This window comes from Mchenga conophoros, linkage group LG7 (genome assembly GCF_057382185.1).
Source record: "Mchenga conophoros isolate Kocher_MC1m ecotype Shallow Benthic linkage group LG7, M_conophoros_male_GT1.1, whole genome shotgun sequence".
NCBI lineage: Eukaryota > Metazoa > Chordata > Actinopteri > Cichliformes > Cichlidae > Mchenga > Mchenga conophoros.
In genome coordinates this window covers 63,904,934-63,920,605 of record NC_140532.1, presented here as the reverse complement: position 1 = coordinate 63,920,605, position 15,672 = coordinate 63,904,934, and the positions used below count along the sequence as shown (strand labels likewise).

Below are 15,672 nucleotides of genomic sequence, written 5' to 3'. Positions count from 1 at the left end.
ATTAGTGAAGTGTTTTATTTTTGAAACAGTCTTCGAAGAAGAGAACACAACAGGTAACAGAGGTAACAGGGTGAGACTCAAAGACAGCAAACACATGCAACACTTATGTGCTGGGAGTCATTGGTGAGTTTTGTTTTGTGTTTAAAGAAAGCAAAAGTAGCTTAGTTTCAGTGAGTTCAGATAACATCAAAGTCATAACATCAATTAGTTATCAAGCCAGTAGTGTTGTACTAATGATGGTACTATAAGGATGTGTTCATAATACTTAATTTTACAATTTGAATTCTGAAGTCTCTGTAGTGTCCTGTGTATAAACATCAACATGTTCACTGGCATCTCTGGAGTAGGTAGAAAGTCAAATGTCCATGAAAATTAAATTAAAAAAACAAACACTCATGAACAAATACAATAAACTGCTGCCCATTTATTCCTTTCTGTGCTTCCCTCGCCTCTTCTAAATGTTGTAACTGATGGTGCGTTCACGAGGTGCAGTCGCCCAACGTCGAAGATACTCTAAATCATCTTCAATGTTTTCTTCGTCCGTGTTGACTTTGAGGAAGAAAAAACAAAACAAAACAAAACCCTGAGCAACCTGCGTGAATTTGTAGACACCACAGCAAACCGCAGGAATCATGAAAAAGCTCTCCTGGGAATTCTTACCGGGATGGGAATGTGATCCAGTGGTCAACACTTTGGGACAAAGGACCCCAGCTTCTTCTCCATCCGAATCATTGAAGCTTTCATCCAGATTCTTTTGGAGCTTCTCCAGCTCTTCCATCAGCTCATCCTGAGACAGACAGAGAGAGAGAGACAGCAATAGGCACACAGCAGCTCAGCAAGTGTCAAGAAGTGTCACAGAAGCGGAAAACCTGACTTAAAAATAATAATGATTCAGCAAATCACACTGAGCCACATCAGGCAAATGCCAATAATGTAAGCAGACTCTAGATATCAGACAAACCAAGAATCACTGCAAAAACAAAAGCTCCAAAAAAACATTAAAATCATCCTTACCTCATTAAATTCCACTTCAAATCTCACAGCTGTGTAGAGGCTGTCTAGCAAGTCTTCGGTCACGTCTTGTTCCTCAATAATGTCCTTGATCGGGTCATTGACCTTGGTGATGATTTCTCTGCAAAACCCTGAAGACAGTAGTGGTCAACACATTCATCTATTCGCCTGAAACATCCACAGTTTGACAAAGGAGCTTGCAAAGAAAAGCGTCTGGACTTCTTTAAGTTACTTGAAGACGTTTCACCTCTCATCTGAGAAGCTTCTTCAGTTCTAAGGTCAAATGGTGGAGAGTCCCAAATATAAACCTAGTGGGAGTGACCCCCCACAGAGGGACAAAAGGACCCCCTGATGATCCTCTAATCGCCTGAGCCAAGGTGGAAAACTGGGCGTGGGTCCCAATCAGCCAGAGTTTCGGGTGAGCTCATTGTGAAACCTGGCCCCACCTTCTCATGCGAATTCCTGAGGTCAGATGGCCCAGGATGTGAGTGGGCGTTAAGGCGTCTGGGGAGGGATCTCAAAACTGGATTATAGATGGCAGAGAGTTGGTGTCGTAAACCACCGCCTCTGTTCAAAGATGGTCGCTCACAGTGGACATAGATGGCTTCTTTCACTCCTCTTTCAAACCATCTGTCCTCTCTGTCCAAAATGTGAACATTGGCATCCTCGAAAGAGTGTCCTTTATCCTTAAGATGCAGATGGACTGCTGAGTCTTGTCCTGTGGAGGTGGCTCTTCTGTGTTGTGCCATGCGCTTGTGAAGTGGCTGTTTGGTCTCTCCGATGTAGAGCTCTGGGCATTCCTCGCTGCACTGTACAGCATACACCACATTGTTAAGTCTGTATTTTGGCGTTTTGTCTTTCGGGTGAACCAGTTTTTGTCTGGGGACAAGACTCAGCAGTCCATCTGCATCTTAAGGATAAAGGACACTCTTTCGAGGATGCCAATGTTCACATTTTGGACAGAGAGGACAGATGGTTTGAAAGAGGAGTGAAAGAAGCCATCTATGTCCACTGTGAACGACCATCTTTGAACAGAGGCGGTGGTTTACAACACCAACTCTCTGCCATCTATAATCCAGTTTTGAGATCCCTCCCCAGACGCCTTAACGCCCACTCACATCCTGGGCCATCTGATCTCAGGAATTCGCATGAGAAGGTGGGGCCAGGTTTCACAATGAGCTCACCCGAAACTCTGGCTGATTGGGACCCACACCCAGTTTCACACCTTGGCTCAGGGGATTAGAGGATCATCAGGGGGTCCTTTTGTCCCTCTGTGGGGGGATACTCCCACTAGGTTTATATCTGGGACTCTCCACCATTTGACCTTAGAACTGAAGAAGCTTCTCGGATGAGAGGTGAAACGTCTTCAAGTAACTTAAAGAAGTCCAGACGCTTTTCTTTGCAAGCTCCTTTGACTACGATGACCTGGATGACTGAGAACATTCACAGACATCCACAGTTTGAGTTTGAGGTAAAACACCTTTCCTGACAGGTTTGTGTTATTTTTGTTCATCTTGGCTTTGGGGAAGAAAATAAATCCCTGCACAACCTCCATGAATTCACAGACACCACAGCCAACTGCAAGAATAAAGTCGAAGCTCTCCCAACAAGTCTTACCACGATGGGAAGGCAAAGTAGTGGTCAGCACTTTGGGACAAGGGTTCCCGTCCTCTGCTTCATCCGCCTCAAAGAGGTTTTCGTCCACATTCTTTTCCAGTTTCTCCAGCTCTGCCAGCAGCTCACCCTGAGAAAAAAAACATACAGAGACACAGCAACAGGCACACAACAAGTGACAACTCTGGTACACAGAATCAGTGCAATCGCAGAAGTCTTCAAAAAATTAAGATCATTCTTACCTCATTAAATTCCCCTTCAAAGCCCACAGGTGTGCAGAGGCTCTCTAGCATGCCTCCAGTCTCATCCTCCTCCTCTGCAATATCCTTCATCAGGTCACTCACCTTGTTAATGATTTCTCTGCAACAGCCAGCAGACAGTTTCTTTGTTTTTTTAAATTATCTTAGTACTCAGCATTCAAAGGCCATGACAGACTTCTTTCTCATTCATACATAGCTTTATTTCACACATTCCTGTAGTGTTTCTCCTCACATGTGTTCGTAAATGGCTCTCATGGCTTTTAAAGCGCAGTCAATGTAATTGATGTGTTTCTCGTAGAACTTCTTTCTTCTTAGCGCCTGCAGAGCCGCTGGTAGGAGAGCACGGTGAAACAAAAACAGCACATGAGCAGGAATAGATTTAACTTTGCTTTTTCAGTATTTTTTTAAACAGAAAACCCCCAAAATAGAGACTGTAAAACTGTGAGGTTTAGTTAATAGATGGATCTATGGTTCATAAACATTTTGCTCAAAGAAGTCCTACCATTAATTAATGCTTCAATCTTAAATATGATGAACCTAGCTCTAATAATCAGCTATGTACTACAGACCTTCAAGCTGGCAGTAGTTAAACCATTACTTTAAAAGCCAAACCCAGCAGTCTTAACTAATTATAGGCCAATAGCACAGACACTAACTCTGGATGGCATTACCTTGGCCTCCACTAACACTTTGAGTAATCTTGGAGTCATTTCTGACCAGGATATGTCTTTCAATGCAACACATATGTAGGACTGCTTTCTAACATTTGCACAATATCTCTAACATCCTGCATCCTGATGATGAAAAACTAGTTCATGCATTTATTAATTCTAGGCTGGACTACTGTAATTCAGGATGTTCTAAAAACTCCATGAAAAGCCTTCAGTTGAGCCAAAATGTTGCAGCAAGACAGCAATAGTTCTGACAGGGACTAGAAAGAGTAGAAAGAGTAGAGTATGACTCAAGTATATGTGTTGAGGTATCTGCACAAACATATAATTCATTTGAACCTTTCCAGTACTTTTTTTACTACGTTCATCTTCTTTTACATTACTTTTAACAAGTCAAAATAAATGTATAACCAGTTTTAGTTCTTGTTTCATAGTTGTGTGGCTAACTATAGTTAGTTTAATACCTAGCTAATTAGCTTTTAGCTAGCTAAGACTGATGTTTTATTGCTTGCCTACCCGTTTCTTTTCTTTCTTTATTTAAAGAAATATATTTTTCTGTAAAATAGCTCACCTCTTCTGTTTATTGTGCTGTTTTTCTTGGCAAAAAACTCTAGGTGGTCAATTTTCTTCTTCATAAATTCTTTCTTCTTCACCAGCAGCTCTCCTCTGGCTGGAAGCTTCTCCATCCACTCATTAACACAGGGCTCCTTCTCCACCTTTTCCCGCTATTGAAATCAAACAGAGATGTGCCTGTGTGCTTGACAGACGTGCAAAACAGCTTCAGGCTTTGACTCTGCAGTTCTTCGTGTCTTGATTATCTGCAATTTGAAACTGTAGTCAACTGAGTCCTTATGTACCAAGTTGGAGATCTCTTTCAAAAGAAAACACATCCCTGTGCTGCAGAAACAGGTGATCACCATTGAATATCACTGTAGAAAAATATAAAGAAAATTAGGGGTGATACAATACATAATTATCATTAGTTTTCTCAGTTATTTTTATCTTTTAATTTCAAATGTTCATCTTTGACTTTGAGTTTAGCCACCATTTGTCTGCTATTTATTTATTAATTTTTTATTTATCGACTTCTAGATAGCTATTTCACCTATCCATAACTTGTTAGGAAAACTGATTTCCAGTGTAGATCACCTATTTACCTATTTCAACTGTATTTTAAATTTCTTTTAGCTTTGTATCCACTACCTTAAACTATTTGTTTTGTTGTTGTTTATTGGAGAGAATACATTTGATAAAACATATAACCATATACTTTTGAAATATGCAGATAGACAGATAGATTGTAGATAGATTTTGTTCTTTGAAATTGGTTCTTTGCTAAGTTATCTGATATGTGACAACAATGATTCATCTCTTGAGTCAGGTGCATTTTTATGACTGAATGACTCACAGGTCAGTGTTAATATATTTTTATGTATATTATATAAAAATATATAAAATATATAATATGAAGATCTTCAGGTACAAGAACTGAAGTGAAAATGAGTGAAAAAGCAGAAAAGAAATGTAGAGAAACGAAGTGTGGCTAAAAACCTTTGCTCTATGCTATGCAGTTTGCTGTATCTAGTTATGATAATAGGTGGCAGCATTTCACTTGAGGCAAGATGCCACCTTCGAAGAATGGGCGAGGAAGGAGAAGAAGAAGAAGAATTCGAATCACGTGACTACTGTTGAACCAGGAAGATCCACGGTGTTACCAAAACAACTCAGGACTACCTTGTAGAGGCGCTACAAATAACTTCTTAGACGTCTCCTGGTATCATTTTCACTTGGACATGGATGGTATGTCGTGTGTTAACTTCTGAATTGTCTGTCTGAGTAGCCTTTGGTTCTTTATTTTAGCCAAAGCGACAGACTACATTAGATAGCTAAAATTAGCGCTTTAGCTTGGGTGTGTGGTTAGCCGGGTTAGCTGTCTGACCTGTTTTTTGTTGGGGGTTTTTCCGTTTATCACATTTGACGTCCACTGAGTTTACGGACTCATTATTAAATGGGCCTTTGGTTTTATTGGGCTGTGCCAGAGTCTTTTCTTAGCAGTGACTTCTACAGTAGGAATGTGATACAGCAGCCAGAATTTGATTGGAACAACTTTGACAGACGGAGACACATTTCATCGTTCTCCCCCGGTCCTGTTAGATACAAGTCATCGCTATAAAAGTTTAAAAAAACAAAAACAAAAGAGCTTCCTCTTGCCTGCTTAAACGCTCAAGATGTGTTTCTTTAACTTATATTTATGCATGTACCTGTTCTTACAGATATAAATATAACTCAGACATTTGGTTCAGTTGGCTTGATTTGGGAAAAAATGAACTTAAAATAAATATATAAATGTATTTCCGGTATCTACAACCGTCCGCTGTTTTCTACATTATCATTGTTGTTAAAGTAGACTTGTTATACTTGATACTTACTATACTTACTATGATTTATTATGTGACATCGGTTAAATAAAACTGCAGGCTGTTCTCGATGACATCATACAGATCCAAAGGTCGGGAAAAAAAAACCTGCCTGAATTTGAGTGTTTAATTAAAGCAATATGAAGCCTGAGCTTTTGGTTCATAGTGTGTAGCTGGACATATACTTACACTTATTTAAAACTTTGATCTTGTTTAATGTGAACTTTTGATAATTTATATAATATATGATAAGCACAATACCTATTGTGGTGCTAAGCCAGAGACAGAAACTGCCCAACGTGATCGTTCTAAATAGCTCACTGAATTCGAGTGCGTACTTTAACACAATGCCAGTTTGTGAAATTTCTTCTCTCTTAGATATTCCACGATCTGCTTGAAGTGGTATTTTTGTAAAATTGGAGTTTAGGAATCACAACCACTCAGTGGCAGATCACATAAATAATGGGTTTGCAGAGGGCTGTGGCCCATTGATGTAAAAGTCGTCAACGCTCTGCTAACTAAATAACTATCTCCAGTGTCCCTCTGGCATTAACATTAGCACATAAACTGTTTTGGGAACTGCATGGTATGGGGTTCAATGGCAAGCAGCTCCTGTAGATGTAATGTGTAGTAAGGTGCCCAGCACGTTTGTCCATATAGTCTATGTGACAGTTTATGTTATATACACTCCAAATGTCTGACTCTGTCTCTCACCATCTCTTCACAGAAACACTCTTTCAGTTAAAGGTATGTTCCAGTGAAAATCTTAAACCTATATCAGACAACAGATAACTTAAAGTGGGATATTTATTAATGTATTCACATTTTTTCTCTGTGGATCACAGTTCACTTCCAAGCAGCTGGAGAGGCTGGCCAAGAAGGCAGAGAAGGATTCTGAAAAAGAGCAGGCAAAGGTCAAGAAGGTAAGCAGGCCAATTAGCTGGGGTGACGTAAGGGCCAAACGGTCCCACAGTACACTGTATACATCTTTCTTGCTCCACACATGTCATCATTCTAATACAGACAAAATGAAATGTCTGTATGTCTGCTCTTTACTTTTATTGGCATCCGTTTACTAGTTCTAAGTCATCATAAGGTGCTTTATTGTATTGTAAAGTAAACCCTGTACAGTATTAGAGGGAGAACCCCAGCAGTCAGATTATTGCCTGTGAGCACCACTTGGTAAGGGTGGTGATGAAGAACTCCCTTTCAATAGCAAGTGACTTCCAGCAGACAACAATGTCAGTGTAAGTGGAAATTTGGATAGCACAGACAAAACAAACAGGAGCCTGTTTTAATGTTAGATTTGAAGTACAATAATCGGAAACACCATCTCTTCGTCATCAGCTCTAAGTTTAGCAGATGTGAGCAATGTAAAACATCCAGTCTGTTATCATCAACATTAAGGGAGCCTATCTGCATTTTTCTGCTTTCTTTTTTTGACATGATATGAGGTAATGCTTGTGACGTAATGCTTTGTGCTTTGTGATCTGTGCAGTTGTGCAGTAGCGTCTGCTAATAAGCTTTGGGTGTGGCTGTGTGTTGTAGTAAATGGAAGATGATGAGTCAGTGAGTAGAAAGACTACTCCATGGAGGAGATTTTTTTTTTTTAAATTTATTTTAACTGGACATCATTAGCACTTAACAAAAATGCAAATGATCCAGAAAATACTCACCAAGCTCTTTTTAGCAACCTGTGTACAGCGGCCTATTCATGCAGCAAATATCCAGCGACTTTTCATGCAATAAATAAAAATCTTCTGGTAAAGAATCAGCGCTTTAGTTAGTGTTTGCATCAAATGTGTGAGTTAAGAACTATGTGATCACTCACTTTTAGTGTCAGATGAACTGATTTGTGTGTTTCTAAACTCGTTACTCTCCTAGATTTTTACCACAATGTTTGTGAGAACTTACTCAAAATCAATGAATTTAATATCAATTTCTGCACAAGTGAAATCCTCACTAATTACTGAAGACAGAGACCAAGTTATTTGCTGCCATTTCCAGTGGTTCAATTTAAGTGAAACTGCTTTGATTGATGGGTGACCCAGCAAAAGGAACTGTAGTTCGTAGCCTTTTGCTCAGGTGGTAAAACAGCTGGCAGACAGTGATGACAGGGTCCAATAAAAAGTATGAAAGTATAAAAAGCTTTTTTGAAATATTTATTAGTAATTTTATTTTGTGACTCAGTATTGAGGCCATTATTATTAAAGCAATAACTGAAAATGTGAAGTGAGTTTAACTATAGACCTAAAGACAAGACTCAAGGGAAAAAAATAAAAAGTAAACATATTGTAGGTTCTTCTGATTATTAGTCAATGTAAATACATGCAGTTAATAAATATAAATACAAATGATATTGAACTGAATAAAATAACATTCAACACTTACTAACTACTACTAACTACCTGACCTAATGAGTACTTTTTACTCCCTAACAACACCCCTAATCTAATAACAATCCAACAAAAAGAAACCTCCGACTCAGTCAAGAAAACTCAGTGAAATTAAACTGAAACTGGAAAAAACAGAAACACAATCTTACAATTCAGTGATCGTGGTGTAGTTATGCTGATCATTTTACCAGTCTGCTGACACGTGGAGTGGCACACATGAACCAGCAGGTGGCAGTACAACACTAGCTCAGCTAGTTTTAGGTATTGGGCAGGTCTGTCCCAATTAGACTGTATGTTTGCCGTAGAGAATACAGAAGTGCTATTCAAACGCATTCTCGAGCAACGGGGTTCTGACATGACAAAGCTTTTATTATCTGAAACGTCAGAAATATTTCACTGTTCAGTCATGACAGGTTTCCCTCCTGCTTTGCTTTGTTGAAAAGCTGACATGCATTTGAAATGAGGAAAGATGGAAGTTTGCTCTTTGATGCTGCTGCTGTTTCCTGTTACCACTGCTGAAAGAAATATGATTATTGCCAACTTCATGCAATCTGTTCTGCTATAAATTATTTGTGTTTTAAATGAGGTGGATCACGTGTAAGGTTGGGTCACTCTAATCACAACAGAGATGGTTGCTGTTTATTATACATTTCATAATTATACAACCAGGATCACAGTAACATCATAAACATTTGGACTTTTAACAGACATTGGTGTGAATTGAGCACATTCCAAAGAAAAACAAATGCTAATTTATTGAGTTGTTAGTTATGGTGTATGAGGAAGAACACAGGAATACACAGTAAAGATGCAAGGTTATTGCTGATTATGTCTTTGATATTATTGAACCTGCAGCGTCTATGCTGTGCTAACACTGAGCCAAACTTGCAAAGCTAAGTATATTTTTAGTAAACAATTGTTTAGTTACATTTATGGCTGTAATTCCTGTAATTGTTCTAGTTCATTTGTCGCTTGTATGTGGAGTGTCTACAGTAAAATTTACCTAGTGATGTTCTGTGTATCAGTCCTAGGATGTATCCACCCTGTCTGTGCACATAAACAAAGGATTATTCTGAAGCTGAAAAGTGTTAACAGCATCTTTGTCTCATCAACAGGCTTTGCAACAGAAAAATGTGGAATGTGCCAGAGTTTACGCGGAGAATGCCATCAGGAAAAAGAACGAAGGCCTTAACTGGCTGCGCATGGCGTCTCGAGTCGATGCCGTGGCCTCTAAAGTCCAGACCGCTGTTACCATGAAAGGCGTAAGTTAGTGTTCAGTCAGCTCAACAGTTTGAATCAAAGACATATTTTTCTATGTTGAAATGAAAGATTCTAAATCAACTATTTTCATATCACAAAGTGTGTATGAGACGTATGTTACAAATGCCTTTTCTTTACTTTCCAACAGGTGACCAAAAGCATGGGTCAGGTCACCAAGGCGCTGGACAAAGCTCTGAACTCCATGGATCTCCAGAAGGTCTCTGCAGTCATGGATAAGTTTGAAAGCCAAGTCCAGAACCTCGATGTCCACACCTCAGTGAGTGCCTTCACTCTTTGTTTGTAGAGCACTTTTTCATGCTTTTTAAAATTCCACAGTAGCGCTAGAGGATGTAATAAGTCAAACCCAGCTTTGCACTCTCTGACCTCACATTCCCTTTGTTCTCTCCTCACCTCTTTTTTTTGTGCACCAGGTCATGGAGGATTCCATGAGCTCAGCAATGACGCTGACCACGCCTCAGGAGCAGGTGGATGACCTGATCCACCAAATAGCAGAACAGAACGGCCTGGAGGTGATGGACCAGCTCAACCAGCTGCCTGCCGGGGCTACCTCAGTGGGCGCAGAGAGCTCACGGAGCCAGGATAAGGAGGACCAGCTGTCTCGACGGTAGGAACCAGATTCTATAAGTTAAACATGTCCCCAGTAGCTATGGCTCTATGTACAAACCTCAAACAATTATCTGTTTAAATACCAAAAAACACCACAGCAATGACTGCTTATTAAATGTAAACAACACACACGGTGCAAATATCTTTTTGCAGTATTTCCTCTGCACTGTGATAGCACCATTTTAGCTCTTTTTATATTCTGTGACAAAATGGTGTCAGTCATCTGCAGACAGGTAGCTGGCCTGCCAGTTTCTCCTAACCCATGCATCCTCCCATTAACCCACACACCTGATGCGTCTGGAACAAATCGTAGCATTATACAACAAATTAGAACCATATTTGTGCAGGAGCTGGGTATGGAGCTGTGCAACACCTGTTTGAGTCTGGCGTAAATTAAAAAAAGACATTACATGTGTCTTATTTCAGCCCCTGCAGCTGTGTTATAACTTCTGATAAGAAGAAACTTCAAAGTGTCCTCCGCGTTTCCCTTACTCACTGAATCCTCCCCCTCCTCACCTGGTTTTCATACTCTGGCAAAAACTTAATAAGTTACACACAATCCCGCGCTTCTGTGTTGACAACAGAGCACGAGATCAGGAAATCAGATTACTCCACAAGTCCCTGCCCCCACACTGAACACTGCTGTTGCGGTTGCAAAGTCATGAGGGAACAAGAAAGGCACAGTATGTTCAGTTCAGATATGACTCATCAGAATAATCAAATCAGCTTTTGAAAGAAAATGGAATTCTGCTTTAAAGCTTCCAAGTGTAGAAAATTGTTGTCTCCTTGTTTTTAGTACTAGTTAGTTACTTAGTCATTACTGTAGGTCTGCAGATGGGCGATAATGTGGGCTGAAAAGTAAAAAAACAAGCAGATTTTTCTATTAAATGAACCAAAAGTGACCAGTAGTTGAACAGAGCAAGCAATTCAACATCGCTTCAACCTTTTAGATTGCATCTTTTTCTTTTTGTATAGGAGTTAACTGTATCTCCCAGCCCAGTAAACGCTGCATAAAATAATTTGTTGACTTGAGTTTAAATGATTTCTCTGCGTGCTGTTGTGGCAGTCCTTGTATCTGACATCAAGTTATTCCGAGACAGCATGATTAGGACACAACAGGAATAGTTTCACACACCAGCCAGGCATTAAGTAGGTGTTATAAACATATAAAGGTGTTGCTGTCGTCCTGTGAGCGACAGGTTTCTGGCAGGAAAACGTGCAGCCAGGATGAAACACTGTTTGTGCATCTTGTTAGTGAGAGTTGATTTAATGTTTGATTGTGGTATCATCCAAGTAATTGTTTCTGGAAAAAAAATTAAGTCTTTTACAAGTGCTAACGCTCATTTTATCAGCTTTAACACAACGTTAGGTTTGATTTTCTAAGAAAAAATCATAAATTTCCAGAATTTAAGGTCAATTTTAAAGAAAATGTTTTCTGATGTTAGAAAACTTTGTCACACCACTTCATAAACAAGGAACCGCACACGAACATAACAATGAGAAGATGAAACTGTAATAATAAAAACACAATCTTTATCATTTCTTTACAAGTGTGTAACTTCTCATGTTTTATTCCTGGTCAATATTTATTTTGTATGCAACCATTATTTTAACCACTTATCCAGTTCTGCATTGCCCACCAGCCCATCACATTGCACGCACAGCCATTCACTTTAATATTCAGGATCCTGTGACCTGAACATCATCATCTCCACACAGAGAGGCCTCAACTGACGGGTCAATTCACACCCAGAACCTTCCTCCATGCTGTACTGTGCAAATCATAAAAGCACACCTGGCGGTGGTTACACGAGTTACTGCAGGCACCTGTTGGACGCAGCTAATTGTTTCACTCTCTGTTTGTTCACAGCAGAAGTCTCAGAACTTTCTGACTGGATATGATAAAAAGTATGCTGGGAAACGTTTGCCAAGCAGAACTGATATTTAAAGGTGTTACGGTGAAATAATGAGTGACCTGCAATGCACAATGAAAATAATTGTGCATTCCAGCATTACTTATAGTATATCTGTAGGTTTTTCCCTGTCAATGGTGCGAGCGCTGAAACACTGACAGGGAAACATGTTTTTAAGGCTTCTATATGTTACAAAGACCTTTAACTTTCCTCATATTTTTCTTCCAGGTTGGCGGCTCTACGGAACTAAAAGCTGCTGCAGGAGAGGCGACGGGGCTGCGTGGAAACAGACAACTTCAAAGATGGCGGCAACGAGAGCTGTGTGTGTTTCTATTGAACTGTTCCTACTGGGAGGACTTAATGAGCCTATTGATTTACCAACCTTCCCCCGTCTGCTCTATAAATAAGTACACACAAACACACAGCAGAAGAAGCAGCACCTGAGAAGGCACGGGCGTCTCTCTCTGGCTCACCTTCCCTTTTCGATCCATCTTCCTCTGTTATTCCCCGCTGGAATCTCATTTTACCTTCACCCTTCTTCCTTCCCCTTTTCATCCCCTTTGTCGAATCACGGGCTTTCAGGTTGAAGATTTATAAAAAAAACAAAAACACCTTTTACAAAATGATGAGTTTTAAAGAGTAGTTGTATTGATTATATGGGGGTTGGGTGGGGGTCAGAAAGGGTTTAAATTCTTTGGAAGTGATAGGAAAGGAAATATCAGTTGACAATAGACTTTGGAAACACTACCCCACTGAACTCCTTCCTTTGTCAGATTTTCCAATCTTCATTTGTGTAACACTGCAAACAACAAAGGACAATCTTTGTTTCAGGGTGATATTTTCCTATTTTATTTTTATTCAGGATTTATTTTGGATTGTTTCTCATGCCTGTATTCAGACTTTTTTTGCTTTGAACGCCTTATTTGGAATGCAGATGCTTGCATAGGTGCTTCTCCGCCAGTGCCTGATGGACAGTCTGTTGTTTAGAAGGCGAGAGAGGAATTTTCCGTTGCTCTTCCTGCCAGCAGAGCCTGAGATTCTTTTGTCCTGTTCCAGCCAACTTCTACGCTGTCTGTGAACAGCAGGGCCTCAGGTTTACATTTATTATCTGCGTCTCTGTAGCCAGATCTCTTTTGTGGTTTTTAAGGCTGAGCTTTTGATTTTTAGTGGCATTGAGATATTTTCGTACGCTTCTGTATTTCAAAATAACACGATCGTCCCCCATCTGTCTCCGTTCCACCCTGAATGGTTTCAGGAGAGTAGTCACATCAGATGTGCAGGCATGTGATGAACTCCTAATTTGCCTTGCAAACCACACATTTGCTTTTTGGTTACGCAGGAAATGAACTGGAGGAGGGTTTAGATTAGGAGCCGTTTTAAAATAAAATGTACAACAGCGTCAGAATGTGTTAACAAGATATCAGGAGACTGCTTCCCATTTTTTGTTTTGAACGCTCGTAGCTCAGCGTTGACTTGTTGAGGGCTTTGGCTTGTTTTGGTGTTTCCTTCTTTGAGTGTAGACATCACGCGGGCGAACTGGAAGAAGCCAGACCTCCACCTATAACAGAGAAGCTTCACCCTCGGTATAATGTTTTCAGTTTCTTCTCCATTTTAACAGGAGGGTTTATTTATACTCTGGTTCCTCATACTCTGCAGCACTTTTGTTTTGTATATTTATCTTGTGAAAATAAAGTCATACCCTATTACGCCGACCCATGCTTGTTGTTTGTGGTTTGTGGTGATGCGTTAGTATGAAGGTCAGAGGTTTCTTTCCACTGCACAAACTTTACTCATCTGCCTGCTTATCGAGGGACATACTTTGAACCTCAAAGTTGATTGTGAAAATGTTTATCATTCTGTGTCAGCGCACCAAACTGCAAAATTGGGAACTGTAGTGATGAGGGCATGACGTCAGCATTACTCAAGTCTTCTCTTCCAAACGCAGCCACTGATAAAGGTTTGCTGCGTGCCGACGTGTAAAAACCAACAGTGAAACGGCAGCTATGTCCCTCTTTTATGTGGTGTCTGCGGTTTAAAAAAATAAAGAAGATATGTTTTCATATATTTATTTTTAACTTAAAGAAAATTATTCCAAAATCATGAGCATGCCTAGTCTGTAATGAAGCAAAAATACTGAATTTCTAGTGAGATGTGTGAAAACCTTTTCACAAGGCACTGAGGATTTAAGGAGCTTGGAAAGAAAAGCGACTGGACTTGTTTAAGTTTCTGGAGGACGTTTCACCTGTCATCTGAGAAGCTTTTTAAGTTCTAGGATCAAATTGATCAAATACAATCCTAGGTATTTAAACACAAGTGGGAGTTGTCCCGTTTGAGGGTTGTTGACCTATTATTGATCGTGAGCCAAGGTGTGAAAAGGGGTGTTGGTCATTAGCAGCAGAGGTTTCGTGTGAAACCATTGTGAGATTTTGCCTCACCCTGTGACCTATAAAGCTCAACTGAGGCAAGTTGTGAGTGGGCGTTAAGGCCTCTGGGAAGGGATCTTAAAACGGGATTATAGATGGCAGACCGTTTATGTTGTAAGCCCCGCCCTCTGTTCAAAGATGGTCGTTCACAATGTACATAGATGGCTTCTTTCATTCCTCTTTCAAACATTTGTCTTCTTGGTCCAAAATGTGAGCATTGGCATCCTTGAAAGAGTGACCTTTGACCTTTAGGTGCAGATGTACAGCTGTTGTTGGCTCTGCAGTACACTGGGATGTTGTGCTTGGTGAAGAATCACCTGAGTTTCTCTGATAAACCTACATAAAGGATGACAGTGTTGTTTTGTTTGAATTCAATTCAATTTTATTTATATAGCACCAAATCACAACAAAAGTCGCCTCAAGGCGCTTCATAGGTACAGAGAAAAACCCAACAATCATATGACCCCCTATGAGCAAGCACTTTGGTGACAGTGGGAAGGAAAAACTCCCTTTTAACAGGAAGAAACCTCCGGCAGAACCAGGCTCAGGGAGGGGCGGGGCCATCTGCTGTGACCGGTTGGGGTGAGAGAAGGAAAACAGGATAAAGACATGCTGTGGAAGAGAGACAGAGGTTAATAACAGATATGATTAAATGCAGAGAGGTCTATTAACACATTATGATTCTCCCTGGTTGGTGTCTGATCTTCTGTACAGTGATGAAAGCCCAGTTAGGATAACTACGTGTTTTAAGAGCTTTCTTTACATGTGCGTGTTCCTTTTCTTTCTCTTTCGGGAACACTTTCTTCCCGGTCAAACAGTAGGTACTGGGCTGTGTGTGTGGGCTCCTGATAAACTTCAGTGTTGAGGTTTCATTCTCCTCACTGCACACAGCACAGTCCAGAAATTTCAAACTATTACCTTTTGTATCCTCCCTGGTTAAAGTTTCTACTTCTTGGGTTTGGATTTTGACCCAGGTGTCATTCATGTATCTGTGACAGTAGCTGGGTGCTGTCACTTTGAAAGATTCAAGAGCCTTACTTTCCATTTCCTCCATGTAAAGGTTGGCTACAATATGCAACA

General features: G+C 40.2%; 2 protein-coding genes across 2 annotated transcripts; one reads left to right on the top strand and one right to left on the bottom strand.

Moving 5' to 3' along the window:
• On the bottom strand, nt 1-4,476 carry LOC146571502 (charged multivesicular body protein 4b-like). Its single transcript, XM_085280741.1, has 8 exons — nt 4,414-4,476; nt 4,128-4,281; nt 3,118-3,214; nt 2,868-2,985; nt 2,629-2,755; nt 1,015-1,142; nt 661-787; nt 1-549 (listed from the first exon to the last, which is right to left on the bottom strand). Exons 1-8 carry the CDS (start codon nt 4,474-4,476, stop codon nt 455-457), a joined length of 909 nt encoding a protein of 302 aa, XP_085136867.1. The 3' UTR covers nt 1-454.
• A 733-nt stretch (nt 4,477-5,209) lies between these two features.
• Nucleotides 5,210-13,881, top strand: chmp1a (charged multivesicular body protein 1A). The gene is made up of 7 exons (XM_085280740.1): nt 5,210-5,356; nt 6,701-6,720; nt 6,819-6,896; nt 9,485-9,631; nt 9,778-9,906; nt 10,061-10,254; nt 12,398-13,881. Exons 1-7 carry the CDS (start codon nt 5,350-5,352, stop codon nt 12,417-12,419), a joined length of 597 nt encoding a protein of 198 aa, XP_085136866.1. The 5' UTR covers nt 5,210-5,349; the 3' UTR covers nt 12,420-13,881.
• Nucleotides 13,882-15,672: the final 1,791 nt, after the last annotated feature.